We start from the raw sequence: 24,357 nt of genomic DNA on the forward strand, positions 1-24,357 counted from the left end.
TTGGATTGGAGTGTAAAATAAGAAAATAATGGAATGAGATTTTAATAAAAAAATGTTCATTATAATACGTTACACAGTTATCTATTTTTAAATACAATATATTACAGAGAGAGAAACACACAATTATAATTTATTGTTATTAATATTATGTCTATTCAGCTTACGATTATTATTATTATTATTATCATTACTATGTGCTAGCCTCGATGAATATATAAGGCAGCAGGAAAAGAAATTATGTGTAATGGGAGACTAATTAATGCATATATATATAATTTTTATTCATTTAGGGCAACTGTATAGTTGATTATTACGATTGTATTAATCCCCAGTAGCTGTGCAACAGTAACGGCGATATTGGTAATAAATAGTTAACGTAAGGATAAATATTATACGCTACCGCGGCAGTGTACTTCCTGGATTCTGTGGGCAAGGGGCTGGTTCCTCTAATTATCAGGACTATATCGGCTAATATTCTACATGATACCCCTCCCCGCTATTTCCAAATAGTTATCGGCTACTCAATGATGATCGAACATCAACAAGCAGCGCGTTTACATTATTTAAAATTATTATTTTTTTTTCCCCCATAAACTGTCACAGACAAGTTACTGATAATTTTTCATTTCCTTTATGAATAACTACACGAGCGATTTGATTTCTTTATAAATCTCGATATCTCGAAAATGGTAGAACGATCAGAGTTACAACGGAAATATATCGGAAGTGTATGTGTGTGTGTGTGTATATATATGTTTATGTGTATGTTGGTATGTATGGTGGACACATAAAGTTATATAAGGCTATCTAAAATGAATACGAGTACAAAAACTGCTCGATTTGATGTAGTAGTAGAAATCATTTTGATGTAGCGAGTGTATCTTGGATTTTACACAATTCACACAAACACTTTGGCGAGAGCGTCGGCGCCGGCGCTCGCTATAAACGGTCGTGACGGGTGGAACGCTACGTCCAGAATGCTTTCGTCGAATTTCTTCCGATGCGCTGTTATCTCCTGAACACAAGTCTTGTTGTCCATATTCCACAATCTTATACTGCAATCGTGACCTGCGAGCGAAGTAAATTCGTTAGAAACGAGAAGTAACATTGAAATGTATATTTTTTTTATTTTTAATCGACGCGCGCACGAGATTTTTTCGTGCCACGGAGTTATCGCGGTGAGATTAATCGCCGACTTGGTTTTCTCTTTCCGTACTTACTTCCTGAAAGTAAATATAAACCATGAGGATCTACAGCGAGACTAGTAACTGCGTCCAAGTGCGCTACCATTGCGTGAGCAAGAGTAGCCGACCGGTGATCGTAAAATCGAATATGCCGATCCTCGTGTGCGGCCACGACGAGCGGTAACGTCGGATGTGCTACTACGCGATTCACCCCTTTCGTCTCGTTCGCCTCGAGTCGCGCTACGATCGCGCCGGTTTCAGTGTCAAATACCACGCAAGCTCCTTCATAAGCTACGACCAGCTTGTGCGGCTCGTCCCTGACAAAATCAACCGAAGTCGGTATGCCGTCTATAAAAGAAAAAAAGAAAAGAAATCATTACGACACATAATCACCTGGAAATATACGACACAGAGAGGAAAACTTACAGTTGATCAATATTTGCTAGATAAAGCTGTGCAAATTTGAGATTCCCGTATTAATTTAACAATTTGCTACTTGCTAATTAAGATCTAATGCATTGTTTTCGAGCTTAAGAAACATTAGATGACGTTTGCATACCTGGTTCTGAAACATACGTATTGAGAAGAGGTTGTGTGGCCTGCGGGGCCCACAATTTTACAGTACCATCCGCGCTGAACGACAGCATGGTACGTAGATACATGCTCAAGCCCCAAACAGCGTTCGTGTGTCCTCTTAACGTATGACTAAGGACACTTGGTTCATACGAGTCGTACGGATCGATGTTAGCTGACGGTAGCGTCCAGCAATGGATGTTGCCGTCTAAACCACCGCTGTAACATCGATTGCCCATACTGCACATAGCCAGACACAACACAGGTCCAGTGTGTGATCTGAATGTGTAAAGTGGTTCTACATCTAACGAGGCTGACCTGCAAGATAAGAAAAGACGTATTAACATATATAAGTGCAATAATAAACATAACATAGATATGCATCTTTAAAATAAAAATGATAACGTTGCAACTGATATTCTCATAACGAAACATGGGAAAAATTTACGAACTTTTTCGCTGGTACAGTCTTATGAAGATTCCACAACTTCAGCGTATGATCATCGCTCGCAGTGATGAGGACTGGATCTGTGGGATGGAAGACGAGTGCCCTGACAGCGTCAAAATGCGATCGTAACGTATATTTCGCGTTCCATGTTTTCCTGAAAGTTTCTTTTGTGGTGGAAACCATCTGTGGGGTGAAACGATGACATTACGATTGTGAACGAATCATACCGAATCATCACTTTGTTTTACGATATAGGAAAAATTCTGGAAAACTTACATCATACGATATTTCCGCATCATTGTTAACACATAATTGTTCTAATTCTCCTAATTCCAGTGTAGAATCACCTTCTTTATTTGGGCGTCTTGGGTCTGGTTGCAATCCTCTATGTAATGCTGCATCTACAGGGGAGATATCGATCAACATATTGCAAAATGTAACGAAATAATCATATATGTAAGTGGATTTATATTGTGTGCAATATAAAAACATCGTACGCGTAAATTAATATGGGGATATCACTTACTCCATTCTGAAGAATTCATTTCCAGATGAATAGAACCAGGCGGTGATTCTTCGATTTCTGTGAGAAGATTTAATTCGTTTAACACTTCTTCTGCCTCTGCATCTGTATCAACATCCTCCGCTAGAAGAGGAATAGATGCCTGCAAGACAAAAACGAAAGTCATATCGATGAAGCACACATCTCACAAAGAAATTTATCACTGTGAAGTGAAATAGTATAGAATAAAAATAATGGTAGAAATTTACCTTATTTGGTTTGGTATCTGTATTTGCATCGTAAATTTCATCTTCTACGTCTCCTTCCTCCTCTTCCATATCCATATCCGTGTGACGCAAAAATTCGAAATTTGCTATAACAGCCGCCTCGGTGTCCAATATCATTGCCTCTGCTATAGAAGATGGCTGCTGCTAGAAGAGAGACCATTATATTTTTCATGTAGATTATATAAAAAAGTATTTCATCGCTTTTTAATCTTTCATCATAATTTATTATAAATTTAATTAAAAATTTTTATTTAGATATACAAAATTCGAGACAATTAGCACTAACGCAATTCAAATTTTTTTAAATTTCAAGTTTCAAAAAATATTTTTATTCGGTCCAACCTTTTTGGGGGGATGTTGCTGCTTTCCTCGACGTACGAGACTCTCATTATTATAGTCCTGCTTATCCTGTGCTACTCCTTCGTTTCCGTTTAACGCTGGAGTATTCATTTCGTCTGTGTCTGTGTTATTGTTTAAGCCAAGCAGTGATCGCACTCTGTTTGACCGTACATCTATTATTGTATCAGTATATCCAATCTCTTGCAAATACCTGAAAAAAAAACATTCTACTGTGATATCTTTATAAATTACATATTAATGTTCCTCTCAATGTCTCTCTTTATCTCTGTACAAAGTTGTAAATTAAATAAATAAAAAAAAAATGCAAAAACTTTAGCAGCTTAAAAATTCTAAAGTATCTCTGAAATTAAAACAGATGTTTTTACATACTGCCTCAGAAGTTGACGACCTTGTCTCCAACTAACATTACTGACAGATGTAAATGAAGCTTCTCCATCCCCTCCTCCTCCACCACCGCCGCCACCGCCACTACCACTTTCAGAGATATTGCACGTGGTACCTTCTTCATAAAGAGGTGGTTTGATATCCCCTTGCATTACTAAGTCGGTACCATATTTTAGTTTATGATACCTCGCTCTATAGAAATTACAAGAAATGAGCATTGTAAAGTCATCGTAAAGTGTAGACATGAAATAGTCAGTCTAATGACAGTCCAGTATCATAATATACATGTCTGTATCTCTCATTTGTATAAAGAAACTCTAATAACATATTCTAATCAAGTTCACTTAATTTGATATTGTGAATTTAATAATCATAATTTGAAAGCATATATATAATATATATGTTTTTTAAGTAAAAGAGTATAATTATTTTTATTTCATATTAATACAATATATACACATATACCAATATTATTTATTAAAAAAATATAAATATTATGTATAACATTTAAATGTTAAGGCTAGCAAAAATATTTCTTAAATTCCTCTCAAATGTTATTCATATGTAATACTTATATATGAACACACAATTTTATAAAAAAATTTCCAGGAAGTCAAACATGTTTTCTTTCATATATATTATATTTTTATACCAAAACATCATTGAACAACAGGACATCAAATTTTTTTTATAAAATCAGCGTTTTTTTATTAAATTTGACGTCATTCCTACTTGAATAAAGGAACACTCTTGAAAACAAAGAACGCCATTCATATACAAATGATGTGTACGTGATACAGTTGTCAATGTATTAAATAACGTCACTGTAATTAATGCTACTAATTCATTTACCTTTCTTGCTTAAGTGCGTACTCTAACATTTTTATTCTCCTCACCAGGTCGTTCTTCAAATTTTCTTGTCCCTTCCTTTCACCCTGAAGAAAAGCTATCCTAGCCTGCGCAACGAAACATCAGGGAGAGTTAAATCAACGTGTCATTAATGACAGAGTGATTTTCGCAATTCCCTCGTATATTCTACGTGTAAACGTCAATAAGCTCGAAAAAAAAAAAAAAAAAAACACGCCTGCTGCGTTTTTGACAGAGTGACAAATCGAAAACAACATTGACGCGAGTAGCTGTATGTGCTTAAGCTACAAACGTGCTGATTATTAACACGTTCTATCGCATCGCTGGCGTATCCCGTCCGCGATTAACTCGGAGCACAACATTCGCTTCGTGCTTCCTTATGTGCCTCCCTCCGTCACATGACAGCTAAAGTGACAATAAGGCTGACGATTGTCGCGCGCACGTACGCGCCGCGGCCCGCGGGCTCCGCGTCGCCGTGCGTCCGGAGCGTGTACCTGAAATTCCGCCCTGTCCAGCTCCCACTGGGACCTCTCGAGCTCGAAGCGGGCCCACTCGTGCTGGATGAAGTGCAGGATGCCAGGCATCGAGTACTGCGGCCGCTGGTCCTTGGCGTCGCCGTTGCTGCCATTGTCGCTGCCGCCCTGATGCTTGTTATTGGCGAGGGACACGTTCGCGCCGCCGGCCAGCTGGCCGTTGTGATTCTGGGACGCGGGGCTGCAGCTATCCTCCATTGTGGCACCACAAAACTGGCTCGGCACCTTCATTTCATGACACGGCGGCCATTACAGCAACTTCCCTTCCTTCGCGGAGTACCCCGAGAGTGCTCTCCGGTCGGACAATGTATTTCGATCGGCGGCCCGTCGGGAAAGGAGACAATTATTACGCATGCGGACGTAAGTTTATACACGGCGGCCGTCGTGTGTGTTCCAGGATTTAACCGCGCGCGACGCAGCACAGCAGGAAAGGTTTCCACAGACCCCGCTCTACGTTGTCCGCGGGCGCTCCGCCGTGCAACACGTCCGCCGCGACGCTCGCTTCCGGAAAAGCGGAAGGGATCGCGGTCGGCACGGGGGACCGACTGTTTCCTCCCTACTGCTGCTGCTGCCGCTGCTGCTGCTGCTGCTGCTGCGTCGGCCTCGCTGCACGGCGACGGGTCAACGGGTGAAAGTTACCGCGCGACATGCCTCGCCGATGTCCAGCCGCGGGCATCTTGCCGACCGGTCGTCGCTGGAAATTCGCCCTTTTTATCGATGCATCGACGCACCGATGGACTCATATACTACCCCTATCGCCGTCGCGCGCTGCGATCCCTTTCGCCCAAGCGAATCACCCATTTGTTTTTCTAGTCCTTGCTGTACGCGTTAATGCCGCGACAACAACTCTCGTTGGTCCGTCCCGTCTCACGAGCCATTCTGCCATTCCGTTCAATCTATATTCATTTTCATTTTTCGCCGCGGACCAATAGCGTGATGTTGGCCGCGCACTTGGTCGTAAAACGCATAATCTCGATGATTATGTGCGCCAAGCCTAAGCCCGTTTCATCCGAGTTGCAGAACGCTTACTTCATTATTCGGTGAGAATAAAATTAGTTCGATTTACTGAAAAAGTTTCCTCGAAATTCGGGTTGATTTGAGTGAACTTTGAATAAATATAACTGGAATCAATTAATCTTATTTAAATTTTTAGATTTCGATCGAGAAATACACACATGAAAAGTATTGTGATAAATATAGAGAAAGTGCATGTTTAAAATTCGCGGTTAATTTGTTGCAATTAATAGAGCGCATGAGCAGATCAATATCATCTAACAGTACTTGTATATAGTCAACGCAAAAAGTTTATTATCTGTGATTTAATTTTCTTATTACAGGTATGTATTTCTCTCCTACTTAATAATTTAATAAATCTTATCGATCAGAATTATCGATCTCTGATTTTCATTTATTGTCATACAAATAAGTTTTAAATATATACATATATATATATATATCATACACACACACACACACACACATATATATTGTATAAATGCGCGCGCACATATATTATTATTATTTATACATACATTAAAAAAGTTATTAATTTAATAATTTTATTTGTAAAAATATACATTTAAAATACATATTCCATTCAATTGGTTAGAAAATAACAATTTTATTAAAATTGAAAATAGTATATAATTAACTTTAAGTTTAAGGAATTTCTTAATACTGTATTAATTAGGTAAAATTTATCCAATCAAATCTCAATTGTTCATCTTCTTTACTGTTTTATATTGTTATGAATAAGTAATGGAAATGGCAAAGGTCAGGTTCGCAATAAAGAAAGATCACTTCAGTTATGTCAAAATTAAAAATATATAACTATAAATGTCAATTCGTTTGATAGAATAGCTTGGAATTCTAGATTTCAATAATATATAGTAACTAATTTATATATTTATAAAATAATCACTGTATATTGATCGGAATCAGAGAGTATACTTAATTGTTTTTCACAAATAATTATACAACATGTAAAGCTTTCTTGATTTATTAGAGATTAAGTTAGATTTAAAGATTTATCAATGATGAGACGCATGCGTGTTACTTAAGAACAAATCACAAACTATGGTAACTCCCAAATTAAGAACTGTATAAAATTATACAATTTTGCATAATTTTATAATTTGTTCAAAAATAAACTATAGGAATATCTATACCGTAGATATAATGACAAAAATGATAATACATGAAATAAGTAGCGATTTGTATTATGAACATAAATAGAAAAACAAGATGGTTTCGAGTAACAGCTTCAAAGGTGATTCCCGTGTTTACGTGCTAAAGAATTGAAATATGTGCACACTGTTGTATCACTATCTCAAAACAACATGGTAGCAACATGATAAGCATCTCTATACTAATACTATAATTGCCAATATCGTCGTTTTTTGCAAGTATCGTATATACATAACATACAATAATACACTAAGAGTATTGTATGTAGAATACTCTTAGTGGCAATAACCAGGGTCGTGATACGCAGCGAACTATTTGCGTTACTTACCGAATTTGCGATAACGGCCACTTGTATCTCATGTATATGTAATATATTGGTGTAAAAGAAAGCAGAAAAGGGATATTCGCGTAAACGTGTAAGCTTTTCGACAAAAAAGCAGAAAAAAAGGAAAGACGCAGTCCTTGCAGTTAGGCTAAAATTGTTGGTCGGAGAATTTAGGTAACGCTGCGCATGCGCATGCGCACATAAGGTTGTGACATGCAAACACATGACGACGTGTAGGTCGATAACTTTTTGGATACGCGTGTATTCATTACGATGCCCTTGTACTTTGTTATTTCGTTTTTCAATAAGTTTCTTTCATTCGGATGTGTCATATATAAACCCTTAATTGATCGTAATTTCCTTGTATTTTCCATATTAGTGTAATACAATGTTGTAGGCAACTATATACTAACGCGGTAGTAGGGTGGGAGAACCAGCAACGTTGCCAGAATCGCTTGTTTAGTTTGCGATGTTGCAGCCTGATGGTCAAGTATCAGACGAGTGCAGTCGGTTTCTGGCGTATTTACCGTAAATATAACCTGTTTCCACGTGGCGAAAAGTTAATAATCCATTGCCCGGAGTCTTCTCACGCAATAATATAACGTAAGTCAATCAATTATTATTATCACGACAATGTAAGATGCTCGATGTAGGCTTAAATCCCCTGTATTTGCGATTCCGAGCAATTGTTGTGAGGTTTGAAACGTACGCGGACGAAACATCGAGATTTTTTCCATTCTAATTTTGTACTTAATATCGTCTTAATATCGTTTAGGTTTATTTTTTAAGACGTTTATATTGAGAGATTGTGCGTAATTTAAAACTTAAAACGAGACAATTAAATTCTTTAATTTGTTTTTTTATCTAGGTTTCTCAAAATAAATATAACAATTAAATCGTAGATTGAATAAGGCACATTGCTACAATTGGGACTTAAGGCCCAAATCTACGGCCCAAAAATACGGAAGCGTTTGCTGTTGCTATAGAGACATTTTGATATATAACAAGGGCACCATTTTAAGTAACCTCGTGAACGCCATTTTGTTGTTGTTTCTTTTCACATACACAATGAATAATTTCAATAATTTGAGGCTTATAGAAGTTTTTTATTGTGCAAGAAATATGTTTTAACGTTATATATCATCATACTGTACTGTAATATTGTAAATCAGTATAATATACAGATGCATAATATTATTACGAAATTCGACAAATAATGTCGCTATAATTTTCTTAAATCTTAAATATTATGTAGATATAAATAATATTGTATGTATTTCGATTATCTTCAATGAACTTTAATTATAAGTAATTATATTTGACATTCATCAATAACACTGCACTCTAATCGAAATATACTTTTGGTTGATTCAAATACATGTGATATTTATGCTTCAAAATATTTTTTTTAATTAGCCTGATCTATTTTTTTGTTGAAATTTTCCGATACATAGATTTTTTAGCTATATGATTGCAGTATTTTATATATATACAATAGATTATATAAATGTACATTATTTTGTGTTAATACCAGTGTTATATTTATGTTTAAATATTTTCAAACAGAAAATACTTTATATCTTTTGAGATTGTGTTTAGAATAAATTTATGATGTTCTACAAATTTTTTATACACATTAATAACAATAAATGTTTATGTTATATCTATCATCTACAAATATACATCTTTTCACGTTATTTATATCAGAGAATAATATTTTTGGTTATAATTAATTAGTGTAAGATTTTATCTTTGTACGTAGAAAAAGATTTTGCAATTAAAATCGGAAGATAATTTCATGTTTTTCAACATCATTGCATATAAGTATTTTGTTATCAAGATAAAAGTAATGACAGATGGCGCTGCTCGTTTAGTTGACTTTTCTAGAAATACTGGGCATAAAAACATATCTTAAAAATGTAATTAGTTACATGTAAAGTAGTTACATATTTATGATATTTTTATAACATTTTAAGATTTTTTTAAATTTTTAATAAATTGGATAATTTTATAATTTTTCATTATATCCACTTATTTCTTGTATATTTAGATTCCTTAGGTTATTTAAATTTGTCAAATGTAAATTACTACATTTGAAATTTGCTTTTATAAATTATATAAATATAAATTAATTAATTAAAAAATTAAAATTACTAAGAATTTAATAAATCTTAAAATTATGAAAATATAAAGAAATAAATACATTTATTTATATTTATATAATTTATAAAAACATATAATGTAAAGCATGTATCACATTTGAGAATCTAAATAACCTAAGAAATCTAAATAATAATATATAAGAAATTACGCCCACAATAGGTATAATAAGAAATTGAAATTATTAAATTTAGTAAAAATATAAAAAAATTTTAAATTTTATAAAAATATCAAAACTATAACTAATTACATTTTCAAGGTGTTTTTATGCGCAGTATTTCTAAATAAAAGATTAATTAAACAAACAGCATCATCTGTTATTTCTTTTAAATTTATTTGTTTATTTTGAAAAGCTAAGAAATATTGTACATTGGATTTTGAGGTATAATAAAAATATTGTTGAACGTTTTATTAAACATAACAATAACAATGGACTTTCTTTAGTATAGTAAAAAAGATGCACAGGCAAAAATTTTATAATTTAAACAATAAAATTTCATAAATCATAAATAACTATAAAATAATGCTTATAAGAGCGGACACGGATGTTTGTGTGTAATAATTTTTATTTTTACAATGTGCAACGACATACAAACTGCGCGCTGCTTTTTTATTGGTCTTAAAACAGTTCTTACATAAAGCTGGAATTCACTTATAAGTTTATAACGAATTAAATTGACGAGAATTTAATATCTTTTGATGCCAATATGCATCTATAAGAATCCCCTCTCCCCAAACTTGAAAAGAAATTTATTTTAAAAATTCGAAAAATATCACCTCAGCCGGGAATCGAACTCGGATCTCTCTACTTGCCGGGCAGGCGTTCTACCATTCAAAATTTTATAACTTGAAAAAAATTTTTATAACTTAAACAATTCAAAAGCATAGACTATAATATTTTTGTATTTCAAAATTCAATATACGATATATTTCTTAGATTTCTTTGCATTGTACACTGTTCGCAAATTCGCCCAAAAGCATTACAGCGAAAAAGTTTATACGGAATTATACGGAAAGAGAATTTTTTCGATTATCTGTCTTGAGTAGTTTTAAAATTATGAGGAATTTAGTTTAATCAGTCACGAAATGAGGTTATATTGAGTCTACTATAAATGTCGATATCGTGTTTTCATGTTAGTGATCACACGTAGGTTAGATGTTGCAAAGAAAATTTATTATACACAAATCCATAATTATAGTTTTTCAAAAAATAGTTAATGTTTGAAAATTTACTTTTTAGTTGCGAAAACATTTGTGATAAAAAAATCCTCCGTTTTTAAAACGTTTTTAAGATGTCTTTTAGATGCCTTTAAGGCGTCCTCATGTCCTGATTTTGGATTTTGTGTTGTTGAGTTGGTATCTACATTAAGAAAAGAATGTATTTAGTGCGAGCACTAAACTAAACTACTCGCATCCCGATAATAACTATTGGGTCATTTGGAGAGAGAGGGGAGGAAGGCGTACCAGGTAGAAGGAGGAACAACCGCGACTTCAGAATACTTATGAAGTAACAACTTCTAGGATGTATGGGAAGAAACTTTCTAAAATAAGACGAAATAGCTGTCTTTCTGTCAATTTTCTCTTTCGGCATGTCTATTGAATGATATTTACGAATGTAAACATGATTAAGGGAACGGGGATTCTGATCAATTTATACCAATGTAGATAACTTTAATCTTGATTTAATTTATTGTTTATCTTTTTCTAGTTCTATGAATTAGAAAAAGATAAAGAGTAAATTAAACCAAGATTATAGTTAATCTACACTGAATAACATTAATAGAAATGGGCCTTATGTCCATTTCTATTAATGTTTAATTTTAATTTAATTTCTTTTCGTAGAACTAGAATAGAAAAAAGGAATTTAAACCGAAATTGAAGTTAAAATCTACATTGATAGAAATGGGTGCTAGAAAGTAATTTTTAAGGCTAAATTTCACGAAAAGAAAGCTATTGAATAGGAATGTAATTTTGGGTACATATTTATTTATGTTTAAAATATATGTATATGAATTTTTGAAAGTTCAATGTTTTCAGTTATATACAGGATGTCTCATAATAGGTGTATCACCGTTCATAGGTAGGTTGAACGGACTAAACTGAATCGAAAAGTCCTCTACCATTTTGCAAAATTCGCAATCGTAAACGAGACATTAATTTTTGAAGATTGACGAATAAACGCGTATTCATCCGGCCCACCGCTGAATGCAAGTGCGTGACAAGATAAGTAGATTCAACTATTAAGTAGAACAAAAAAGTCCTCTACTATTTTGTAAAAATTCGCATTTATTAACGAGATATTAAGTTTATTTACCGATCTTCAAAAATTAATATCTTGTTAACGATTGCGAATTTTGCAAAATGGTAGAGGACTTTTCGATTCAGTTTAGTCCGTTCTACCTACCCATGAACGGTGATACACCTATTATGAGACACCCTGTATTGAATTTTTAATTCAATATTTTCAGTTATAAACTGCTATACACATTCTGTTTTTTAAAAAACAATAGCGCGCTTCGCGCGCGCTGTTTAATGTTTAAATTTATACAATTACATTTTATTATACTTTGTATTAACTCTTCGATGTGCATAATTGTCAAAATATGCGATGACAACCGCTCACGAAGTAAACGCAATAAAATAATTAATAATTATATAATAATGAGCAAATAAAAGAACCAATCATTATCGCGGAAATGTGAACAATAAACTTCGATAGATGCGAATATCTATTATATAATATATTCTAAACAAATCAGAAAAATTTTTAATCTGTAAATATCATATTGTCTTTAGACTAGAATCGAATATCTCAAAACTTACTTTTTTTATGAGGAAGAGAACAAAACTTTTTGAAAAATTAGAACTTTGATGCAATGCCGTTGTTTTGTTAAATCTTAATACAAATTTTGTATTCTACTATGGATGATATATTTTATATATATATATAAAATATAATATTTATATATATTAAATTGACATTCTGATATGGATGATAACATTTATAAATAATGATAACATTTATAAAAATTTTATTGGTTTCTTTTTTTTATATTGATAAAGGTTTTTCAATTATATATTCAATTACATATATTCATCATTAGTAGCGTTTTTTTTAAAATGGGTATGTAACGATTTATAACTTTGAAAATATTTAAGCTCAGAAACTCAAAAATTCACATATAGTAAAAACTAATAAATATATATTTAGAACTTTATTTTTCTATATTTAATTTCTTTAAAAGATGAAATCGTATAAAAAATCTTTTATGTATTATAATATTTCGGAGAAAAAAAGAGTGATTTTTTTTATTGAATTGTGTTAAATGTAAATTAGATCTTAATGAAATGAATTGGTTTTTATATATGATGTAGCTTACAATCTGGTGAACAAAAGAGTTATATGGACAAGCTCAATACTGGATAATTTTTAAGCTATGGTCTGTTAAAGGTATAATATTTGTGTCTACAACTACCTAAGCTTTGATCTAAAAAAAGAGTAATGAGTCTATATAATATGTTGTCACAACAACTGGCAGCAACATTGTTGAATCGCCGCTGATGTAAGGAGAAGTGATCTCCCTCTCTCAGTCAGAACCACCTCGTCGATAGTGTGAATACTTGTGGAGTTATCGTGTTTTTAGCAAATATATGTTTGGTGTCTTCGTCGCACGAAAATGGAAAAACAAAATCTGGAACAACATACGATAAAATTTTTTGTTAAACTGAACGATAGTGCTACCGAAATGTTTGATAAAATTAAACGGACGTTTGATAACGATTCATTATCACGTACTCAAAGTCTTTAAATTGTACACGATGTTCCAGATTTTGTTTCTTCATTTTTGTGACGAACACACCAAGCAGAAATTTACTAAAAAACGATGACTCAACGAGTATTCGCTACCGACGAGAAACCGTTACTGACTGAAAGAGGGAGGGATCACATCTCCTTCCAACGTCATTGGCGACTCGACAGTGTTGCCAGTTTTTGCGATAAAAATGGCTTTACAAAATGGTCTTATTACTTTTCTGCTAGACCTTATATGTTTTCGAAATCCTTCGAAATGTGTTTTATTCAATCCCATCATTTTTCAATGAACTTGAAAAAAAAAACTGCAGTATTGAAACGGAAATGATTAGATTGATGTTCCTACTCGACATCACACGCGCGCGCATGTATGTATTATATGTATGTATTTATGTGTGCGTGCGTGTATGTGCATGTGCGCGCGCAGATGACGTCGCAGTAGGAACATCAAATAATTATTTTCTGTATCAGTACTGTTCTCTTTTAACTTACAATTAGTTCAATGGTATTGATTGAGACACATATTTCAAGGAATTTTCAGAACATGTTAAAGTTTTGCTAATTGCACATCAACATGTTGATCAGATGATCGACACATGGTCCATGACATCTTTCGTTCATGAGATTATAAACAACACATGTTAAAATCAACTCGTTTCATCGAAATTTAATTTTCCATACAATTAATGCAGGATCTTGAAAATTGCTTTCTAAACCTGAGTCCTCCCTCCCCTTCTCTTAAGCAACAAGAGATAATTAATTTTTCAAGATCAAAAGTGCAGAATCTATATTACGGTCAAGTATTGGACCTAAGATCGAAGTGACCTGACTAAAATCAATTATCCTACGGTACGAAGTGGGCGAAGAGCTTTCCCCCACCATGAACTCTGCCATTGGTGCGTCGAGTAAAAGGGAAGGGTTCTATTCATCAACCGTTCAATAAAACGAATCCGTGACGAAAATTCCACGTATAAATGATTAAAAGACCTCACATGAAACGCTGGATGTCATCAACAAGTTGATTATAAATTGGGCCCAATATAAGTAAGGATCATCATGGAATTGTATATATATAACTGTATAATGACGCGAATAAGCTACCTGCAACAAGGTAATAAAATCGATAAAGACCAGCTCATTGTATGCACGTGTTACATTCGAACGCAAGTGAGAATTTACGAAAACACATGAAAGCTATAGGGAAACATTCGAATGGAACGTGTGTGAATGCAGCTGTTAAAAATGAACCATGTTTTTGGATTTGAGGCCACGTTAGTAAAAGAAAAAAGAAAAAAGATTTGGAAGTACAGAATTACTGTCTTCGCACCTGCTCTAGACAGACGCAAATGAAGCAACGAAATTTTTTGAAAAATAAGTGCCAGTCTATATATGCCGGTTAAAAATAAGATTCCCTTATTGCGCAGCGAATCGGGACGTCACTAGCGCAGTTTCTGCTCGCATTTTTCGACGCTTCGTGCACGCTCGGCAATCTCCGGGACGGAAACTCGGGGCCTAAGTGCAGTGTGCTCGGGTGCTCCACGCTCGATGCGCAGATCTGTCGATGACGCTCTGAGGCCAGTTCGCGCGGTTTCTTTAATTCGCAATTGAGGATACGGGAGCTATGCGGGGAGCGGCGATAACGACGTACGCGACGTTTCGCAAACCGTTCTGTTCTCCAAGTGCCGCCGTACGCTTCGTGGCGTCTCGTTTGTGCCGAACGAACGCCCGCTAATAAAGCGCACTCTTCGCAACCGCAGCTCCTCGGTGCGTCCTCCGCGGTCTTCGATACAACTTACGATGCAAAACAATTTGCTCCACTTAAGGGGCATAGTAACTCTTTTAAGGTGATGCACCTTAAAGTGATTTCACAGTAAATAAGTGCGTTTTCTCGCGTCCGTTCGAGGTTACACGACACATTTACTCGCCGCGATGGCCCTCATCCGCGAGTCCCACTCTCACTTTATTAAAAAAAAAAAATTCTGAATTAAACAAGATAACGTCGACGATCACGAAGGAAAAGCAAAAGTTCCCTCTCCACACGCAAAAGTATACTGTTAAGATTTTCAACGAGAGATGCTTGTTCTCGGGAGATGCCCGCCATCTTTCGCCTCGATAAGGTCAGGGCCCTCGGCCCCCTAGGCAGGGCCTGATCGGGCGTACCGTTCGATCTTCGCGACCTATTTGTGTACATGTCGGCATACGAGCGCGATGCCGCGATGGGTCCTCCCGTCTTATTGAGACGTTAAATTTATGCGTCGATCGGTTATGTTCAACAAAATAGTGACCTCGCGCACGATGGGCATCGATCCCGAGAATAAGGTGCGCGCGCGCGCGCACATGGTACAGTAAGCGTCAGAATGTTAAGATGCTCTTCGTTTAGCGGGTAACCTCTACGCACCTACGAGATCGCTAAATCAAGAGCGATACACAACAGCTATCGAAACATTAAACAGAAACAAGTTCCGTCTAGTCCCAAAAACGAGACGGATATCCACAAAAGGCGGAAAAAGAGAGGTCAGACGTATCATATGTATGGAAAAGGGAGAGGGGGGGTGAGGAAAGGGGAGGGAGAGAATATGCTAATTTTGACAAAGTAGTTTTTTTAAATTTCCTTTTTCTTTTAATTTCGAGCAAAGAAATTTCAACTTTGCGGGTGCAAAGTTTCCTGACAATAGAAACAGACACGTCTCTGACGTATTTTTCATCTGTTTTGTTCTAAAGATCGCAAAGATATTATTCAAAACTGCATCGGAATTGTATCTGTCCTATCCCTCCCTCCCCTCCTTTCTTTTATTTTCATTTTTCTTCAAAACATATCGTATTTGTCGTTATTATTTTCGGTTTCGGTATAGAAACAAATCGTTATTGTAGAGAGGTTACCCGAGACGAACAGTACCTCAGCTAATGACGCCGACTTTGCGATTGGCTACTTTTTTCGTTGACAATACCTTCACGAACAAAATTGATGACGCGGATTATTGTCAGTTATATACTGGCGCTGTCAATCGGAATATGGAATGGAATGTGCCTGTCTTGTATAATTTTTATTTCACGGGTATCTTAAATAATTTTGAAATATTTTCTATAGCAGTTTTGAAAATTGAATATGTTTATTGTAAATGGTTTATTGTACTTAAAAAATATTATAATTTGTGATAATTTAAAGATGTGCTATAGAGGATATATATTACATCAGAAATATTTTTTTTGCGGTATGAAATAATAAATTTGAAATCAAAATAAATACTGTGATGTAAACATCTTGTAATAAAGATTTACAAATGTATTCACTAGAATATCAATTTTTTTTTGTTAATTTAATAAATTACCTCTGAGTTAATATCTATTAAAGTGTCTTTAATATATATATATATATATATTTATAAATACACACTCACACTCAATAGTGATATATATAGTAGAGTATGTTAAATGAAATTGTATTATATTGTGCATACATCTCTTATGTAGTTTTTTATTTAATTATAGATTGAAAGATATTTAATAGTCACTAATGAGCAGTGACATTTTACTGTATTCAATTTTATAATGGAGAAGGCACAAACTGGAACAGTGCATAATTCAGAAACTAGTTCTGTAATCTCACGTGTTAATAAAACTGATATTGACGAACTGTCAAAAGAGAAAGAAGAAGAATTATTACTTGGTGCAGAAGAGGAAGGAGACGATGAAGATACACTGTCCGATGATAGTTTGCGTTTGAGATTATCTGACGATGAGGAGACTGAACAAGAGGATACTGCAACAAATGATGCAAAATTAAAATTGCCGAGTAGAACAGCTGGTATGTCACTATCTTGTGAGATTGACAACATAAAATTATTATTTAATATATTATTAAATTCTTTCTCTATCTTCTGATATATTTCATCCCACATTATATTTTAATAGAACTATCTTTAAAATAATTCGTAACTTAAAATATTTGTAAAATGTTAAATCTGTAAATATGAAATACAGATGTTACAGAAGAAGGAAAGGGAAAGAAACAGTAGTTATGTTTTGAAAAGAAATGATTAAGTAAAACGGAAACTTTTTTTATTTACTATAACTGTCGTTTCTTGCATATATGTAAATATTAGCGTTTTGTTTGCAGAACAACCAATTTTAGAAACAATTTTAGATACAGTTGTAGAGAAGACATTATGTTCTGATGTGCAGACTGTGGAAGAAGTTCCCAAGCCTAATAGTGAAGAACCAGCGCACAGCAAGGAACACAATACAGGTAATGTCTTTGTGAAGGGTAATGTCGTAAATAATTATCAAATCAGGTTTTCATCGCAACAAGAATATCCCTGCAAGTTTCTAAATTGGACTGGTGTAATCACTTTTTATGTTGCCCCTCATCTTCAAGAGATTGGAAACAAAAAGGGAGATCAATCATGTCATCAAACTTTGTTGCAGCAGTTAAGGTTCCGGAAAATTCGGCATTAGATGAATGTACATCCAAAAACGAACGAGTACAAGATAGTACACATAATTCAGAAAAAACTGGTACGACTGTTAGTGAATCTAATGAAAAGTGTATGTTAAAATCTAGCAAAGATTTAAAAATTACGGATGCAAGAAATTCATGTTCAAATGCAATATCTGAAAAACATACAACATTAGAAAATGATAATTTATCTATAATAAATAAAATAAATAATCGTATACAGACAAGTAATCTTCAAAATGCAGCAGTAATAATTTGCAGTGAAAAAAATCCAAAAGAGATATCCGGCGATAGTAAAGAAATAATTACGACCTGTGAGCTAAATAAATTAAACAATATAGAGAGTAATAGTTCTTTTGTACATACGTATAATGTTAAGATATGTAATGGTGAAAAATTGTCTACGTCTACAATTGTTTCTAATAATAGTGATGACAGTTTGATAGATAAAACAAAGAAATATAGTAAAAATGATGATCACTCTTTAAAACACACACATGCCGAACTTAATGATTCAGATTATGTAGATTTAATCAAATCCGACAATTCTAACGATTCATCATCTCATAAAGATACTATCGCACGTAAAAGTAAAAAAAAGAAATCAGAGCCTGTGGATAAAACAGAAAGTGATAATGTATCAAATACATCAAAAATCACAGAAAAGGTGACGAATACTTCGGCGATACAGAATCAAAATAAATCACCCAATGTCAAAAACAATGCAGAAGTAACGAGCAAAGACCGTGATGTTAATAATAAATCTGTAAATGACACTGCAATATTACGGACCTTTGTATTAACACTTAACGATCCAAATAATCCTAATAATGAGAACGGAACTAAAAACGTTGGGACTGTCGTTTCAAGAAGAAAACGAACTAAAACAATTGATAAAATACAAGATACTGAGGAAGATAAACAAGGTAGGAAATCTTTAACATCACAAAAGCAGCATGTGGCATTCCATCAAATTCTGTAAACATTAAGATTCTTTGAATAAAAAAAGAAAACATGTGACAAAAATCTGATAAAGATCTTAACACATAGTTCTATATAGTCAAATGCAGTATTATTTTATGGTTTCTAAATGGATTTATGAATGATTTATATGTATAACTTGGTTGTGGATGCAAAAACTTCAAGGAAATATCGCGGCATTGCTGCAATAGTGTTATATCTCGAAAAGTGACAATTTTGAGTTATTCATTGGAAAAGATGGATTTTGGCGTGTACTTTTGTTTGGTGATGAATAACTCAAAATTGTCAATTTTCGAGATATAACACTATTGCAGCAATATGTTATGCCGCGATATGTTGTCACACAAAATATTCTGATATTTATTGGTATTTAATAATATAAGAATAGAAAATATGTCTGAATACCAAGAATATATAAAAAAAGATTATTTTATTATTATAAATTTTAAAATTATTCTGTCAATATTGATTATACGAAAGTATATATTTAAAATAAATCATTTTTTTTTGTACATTGTCCTGTGAATGCTTTGTTATCATACATAAAAATCTTTTTATCATGGCATGTTCATAAATTTTAAGTTTTTTTGCATTTTATTCTTACAGAAGAAAAGGAGAGTGGACGACAAAAGCGGAAGACTGCTAGAAATGCGGAAGAAATAATAAGGAAAAAGTATCTTAATAGCGACAGCGATTCTAGCGCTAGTACAGAAGAATTTGTAACATATGTAAAGCAAAAATTGAATCAGGATGTATGTTCTTCATCACCACCACCTTTAAATCCGCTATTAAAACGTAATAGATCGGAAAGCGAGATTTTTAATGGTAATGTTAAGAAAACGAAGATGAATGTCAAGTCTGAGGAAAAGAAAGATGTCGCACAATTATCCTATGTCGAGAAATTTTTCCGTAGGGATATTAAAGAGCGATTACCAAAACTTACGCAGGAGGTACAAAAACATTCGTATTATAATAAAATATTTTTTTACGATTTATTATCGTACAGCTTAATTAATTACGAAAGCTAAGTCTTACTTATCGTATATTTACTATTATAATATATATATGCTTAAGGAACTAGAAGAGCTCCTTATTCAAAAGATCGCCGAAACGATCACGATGCGCAGCGAAATTGGACAGCTCAGAGAACAGGCTCGCATATCAGAAAGATATCAGGAAGTAACACGTGTAAAAATGCAGCAATTAATGAAGCAAATAAAGGACTTCGAGATGGTGCTGATTCGTAATGAGAAAGATCGCCGTGCGAATCCCGATAAAACTGTCCCGCCCATAAAGATAAATCGATCCGTAGGCTTGCAAGTCAGCTTCATAACGGTATTTATTTATCGCAAAGATGTATTTTAATATTACATTTTCGCGAATATTTCCTTGAAATTACGCTAACGGCGATTAAATGTTTCATTTGAATAGGAACATGGAATTCAAAACTTACGGCAAGCTATGAATAAGTCTACAGTAAACGCTACGAACAGCAGTATTTCTTCATCTACTGAGACGAATAACAATGCGTCAAGCCCGAAGCGCGGTGGAATAAAAATAAGATCGCCCCGGTCCGCGGTGACCATGTTTTCCCCTGTAGTCACGCAGAGCGTGGTCCAAACTGCGCCTCTTATTCCGAGTGTGACACCCGCGGCTTTAGTTGTTGCTAAACCCATGGAAACCCAACACACGTTAACGCTATCCAACCAACCTACGAACGTACAGCCAATCTTATCTGCTGTAAGCAACGTCAAACTTATTCCAACTAATAATATTTACCGCAAGTTCAAATCATATTACTTATTTTATAATATTTAATAATTAATTTAATTAACACAAATTTTGCAGCCGCAACAGCAGATTCAGTCGCAGCCGCAGCAGACCCTTGTCTTAAATGGCAAAATACAAAATCAAGTAAATCGTCCGATAGTTTCGAAGCTAAGAAGTAACGATCTTATTGATCTCACAGATGAGGAAGAGAAGAATAAATGTATGTTTATCTATTTTTTTATGTGTATGCGCATTTACATGCTCTAAAGCCATGATCTGTCTTCATCACGCGTGATGATAAATCATCTGTAATCATTGCGTTTTTCTATATTATATTTAACATGTCGAATCTTGTATTATAACAGCAAATGTGAAAGTTACGATTGCATCTACAATTGACCAGCAATTGAATACTACATCGAAACCTGTGCAGTCCTTCCAAAGGGTAATACAAGCAACAATACCGGCGAACGTAGCAATTTCGCAACCGACTAGTATAAAAGTGATAACAACTAATCAACAAGCAACACCAATCGTAAGCATTTCTTCTCTCATCTATTTTGTGTATATAATCGTGTAATATTAAGAAAATAACAAAAGATATGTGTGCATATATATTTACATGTTATATATATATTTATTTAGAATAATGGAAAGCCGCCTAGAGTGGCGTATGTGATGCAAAGTGCGAGCACAGGCTCGCAGAGACCAGTACTGATAACAAATCCTACTCAGCAAGTACAAGTTAGTAGCAAACTATTTTTCGTTTCTCCGCCAAAAAAACTTTTCTTTTTAAGAATGAGAAAGTTGTAATATTATTTCATATAAATACGGAATTCAAATTATTTTCTAGATACGGCCAGTGAGCGCATCTAACAGACCGCAATTTTCAACTGTTACTTATAAGACAGGTAATTGAATTACGTCAATAGAAGCAAATATAACCCTATTCTATAAATATACGGATATTATTAATTGCGTAGGCCATTGCTTTTAACGTTTTAATGCTAAAGTTTTAGAAGAGCTATAGTGAAACATGCTTACAGAAAATGTGATTGCTTGTGGTAATATTTTACATTGTGTTATTCACTTCATTGTCTTTTGTCAACAGGAACGATCGCGAATGGTGCTGTGCGCGTACTAACCACGCCAGTTTTGTCAAATGTTCAAATAAATAAGGTGAATATCAGAAGCACAATTTCTATACTAAAAAGAAAAATTTAAAAAATAAAAATCTGTAAAATAGAAATCTGTAAATAGAAATCTGTGATCAAGAGTAACGAATTTACTCATATTACATTTTTTTCGTTGAACGCAATTATGATTTTGAGTGCTGTTTTATTTTAGCATCCAGCACCACTGCCAGATATTCCAAATTACGCACCGACGCCTGGCTGGAAGCTTCCACCGCCTGCACCATCGTTGAAAATTTCAAAAGTGTCAAATGGTAAAACTATGTCTCTGTTTTTATACAAATAATTCAAATTCAACTTTTAACCTACGAAATTCTATAAGTTCCTCAACTATAATCCACCAGCCGGTGGAGTAAAAGGAAAGAAAAAAAAGTTCCCCAATCGGGGAATATAATCTCCAAAAATAACAAATTAGTTAATTCTCTTATTCCTTTATTTTTGCGTCCACAGGGATAGTGCTATCCTGGAACATGAGCCTGTCGGATAAATATGCGGATATTGCTAGTTATCAATTGTACGCGTACCAGGAAGTCGCTGGCGTAAATCCTAACACGTCATTGTGGAAGAAAGTAGGGGATGTGCGTGCACTGCCGCTTCCTATGGCGTGTACCTTGACTCAGGTAAATTGCAACATCAACGCTGTACCTCGTTAGAGGGTACGAGGCTTCTTGGTTGAAATTTGCAATACTTATGAAAACAATATCCTTGTTACAGTTTTCCGAGGGTAATAATTATTATTTTGCTGTCAGAGCAGTCGATACGCATTCTAGAAAAGGACAGTACAGTATACCTGGAAATATTTCTTTGTAAAGGAGCAACATCAAGTTTCGTGATTACTATTCCTTCCTTGTTTCTCCTTTATTTTTATATTCTTGCATTCGATGTGTAATTGTGATAAAAATAGTTTGTAGGTAATCTCGCAAACAGCGTGGTTTATATTACGGATTTGATTTGACGATTTAGCTGATATTCATTATTTCGGAAATTGAACCCAAATAGTAATTGTTTCCGTTGGTATTACACTCATAAATTCTTCCGATCGCATACATAAGTATAATTTATTGTATATAATTTTTGATTTCGCAATAGAACATTTTGTTTCTTTTTATTAATTTCTTTTAATAGATGAATCTTCACACATTCTTTTAGGGCAAAATATCGATTTTCACAACATAATTGTAATTTCTTAAAAGACATTTTTATGATAAATTCATGAAAGTATTTGAAGATTTTTGCTTTTTGATTTTTTATTGCTGATGAACATTTAACTGTCACAGTACGTAAGATAGAGAATTCTAAGCAAAAGAGAATTTTCATATAATTTAAACATACGTAATGTTATTCAAAGATCAATTTTTAAGGAAGTTATTCGAACCCAATTAAAGGTTCTAAAATAACAATGTACTTGCTTGATTGTTTACGCTGAGTGTCACTGAACGTTAAATGAAAGATAGCGATAGATAACGACAGACATAACAATCGTAGCACAAAGTGGGGAATGTTTTGTACATTAGTTACTTGATATAATTTCACTTCATCGGATGATCTATTATTCATAATGATCGTTAAAGAACTTAACTTCGAATAACTTGTAAATTATTAAATTATAAGTACGAAAAATTATTGTATATAAAAGTTACATAATTTCGAGAGAGCTCATTACATAGTGTTATTTTTTAATACATTTTTTTATAAGTGGAAAATTTTTAATAAAATTTAGTCAAATTCGTTCTTTTAAATAGAATTATGTAATTTTTTTTAATATGATTCCTCTAAATTATTCTGCATATAAATGCAGTATTAAGATAAAGATATTGAAAAGTTAATAGTTTACGAGGTTTTATATTTTATTCTTGCTTATTTTGATATAAAATGTATAATATCTCGCTAACTTCTAATTTTTTAATAAATCTTAATACTTTTATGCATAAAACATGATATGCATGAAATGAGTTAAATTAATTGATACATGGAAAAATACACACAAAAAAATATATATATGTATTATATTTAAATGTTTGTATATATGCAAATATGTACACACTATATATGTACATACACATGTATAGCGTGTATATGTACATACAGTAAACACACACGTATGTACATGTTATACATGTGTTTTTTGTTAAGATAACTTTTGATAAGATAATTTATTTATAATAAAGGAAAATATATTATGTACAACATCAGCTAATAATCAAAGTATTTTCTACTTTGTAAGAAAATTATCTTATCCGCTATTGTCGTTTTTCGTTCGGCGCTCAATTATAAACGGTCAAACGGCATGCTGCCTTTATTCAGAGGCTTTAGGAGCGCATTCAGATTCCCGCTCA

At 33.7% G+C, this 24,357-nt stretch overlaps 2 protein-coding genes across 19 annotated transcripts; one reads left to right on the forward strand and one right to left on the reverse strand.

Annotated features, from left to right (window-relative positions):
* Positions 1-256: 256 nt before the first annotated feature.
* Positions 257-5,932, reverse strand: LOC105448701 (striatin-3). 2 transcript variants are annotated; one of them, XM_011687426.1, is made up of 11 exons: positions 5,100-5,932; positions 4,591-4,694; positions 3,724-3,930; positions 3,337-3,544; positions 2,977-3,135; positions 2,732-2,870; positions 2,482-2,606; positions 2,210-2,388; positions 1,744-2,075; positions 1,221-1,532; positions 257-1,068 (listed from the first exon to the last, which is right to left on the reverse strand). In XM_011687426.1, the coding sequence occupies exons 1-11, from the start codon at positions 5,367-5,369 to the stop codon at positions 899-901; spliced, it is 2,205 nt and encodes a 734-aa protein (XP_011685728.1). In that variant the 5' UTR covers positions 5,370-5,932; the 3' UTR covers positions 257-898. The 2 variants fall into 2 exon arrangements, with proteins under 2 accessions (XP_011685728.1, XP_011685727.1); XM_011687425.1 differs by having other exon boundaries at positions 2,977-3,138.
* A 148-nt stretch (positions 5,933-6,080) lies between these two features.
* On the forward strand, positions 6,081-23,709 carry LOC105448702 (activating transcription factor 7-interacting protein 1). Of its 17 annotated transcripts, XM_011687429.1 has the most exons (17): positions 7,868-8,253; positions 11,103-11,317; positions 14,365-14,665; positions 17,111-17,426; positions 17,739-17,867; positions 18,047-19,003; positions 19,665-20,008; positions 20,133-20,393; positions 20,490-20,798; positions 20,907-21,048; positions 21,194-21,363; positions 21,474-21,572; positions 21,682-21,739; positions 21,940-22,007; positions 22,176-22,275; positions 22,472-22,641; positions 22,736-23,709. In XM_011687429.1, exons 4-17 carry the CDS (start codon positions 17,171-17,173, stop codon positions 22,829-22,831), a joined length of 3,159 nt encoding a protein of 1,052 aa, XP_011685731.1. In that variant the 5' UTR covers positions 7,868-8,253; positions 11,103-11,317; positions 14,365-14,665; positions 17,111-17,170; the 3' UTR covers positions 22,832-23,709. The 17 variants fall into 17 exon arrangements, with proteins under 17 accessions (XP_011685739.1, XP_011685745.1, XP_011685731.1 ...); XM_011687437.1 differs by lacking the exons at positions 7,868-8,253; positions 11,103-11,317; positions 14,365-14,665 and adding exons at positions 6,081-6,178; positions 6,292-6,475; XM_011687430.1 differs by lacking the exon at positions 11,103-11,317 and having other exon boundaries at positions 14,391-14,665.
* The last annotated feature ends 648 nt before the right edge of the window (positions 23,710-24,357 follow it).

This window comes from Wasmannia auropunctata, unplaced genomic scaffold, assembly GCF_000956235.1.
Source record: "Wasmannia auropunctata unplaced genomic scaffold, wasmannia.A_1.0 LD336083.1, whole genome shotgun sequence".
Taxonomy (NCBI): domain Eukaryota; kingdom Metazoa; phylum Arthropoda; class Insecta; order Hymenoptera; family Formicidae; genus Wasmannia; species Wasmannia auropunctata.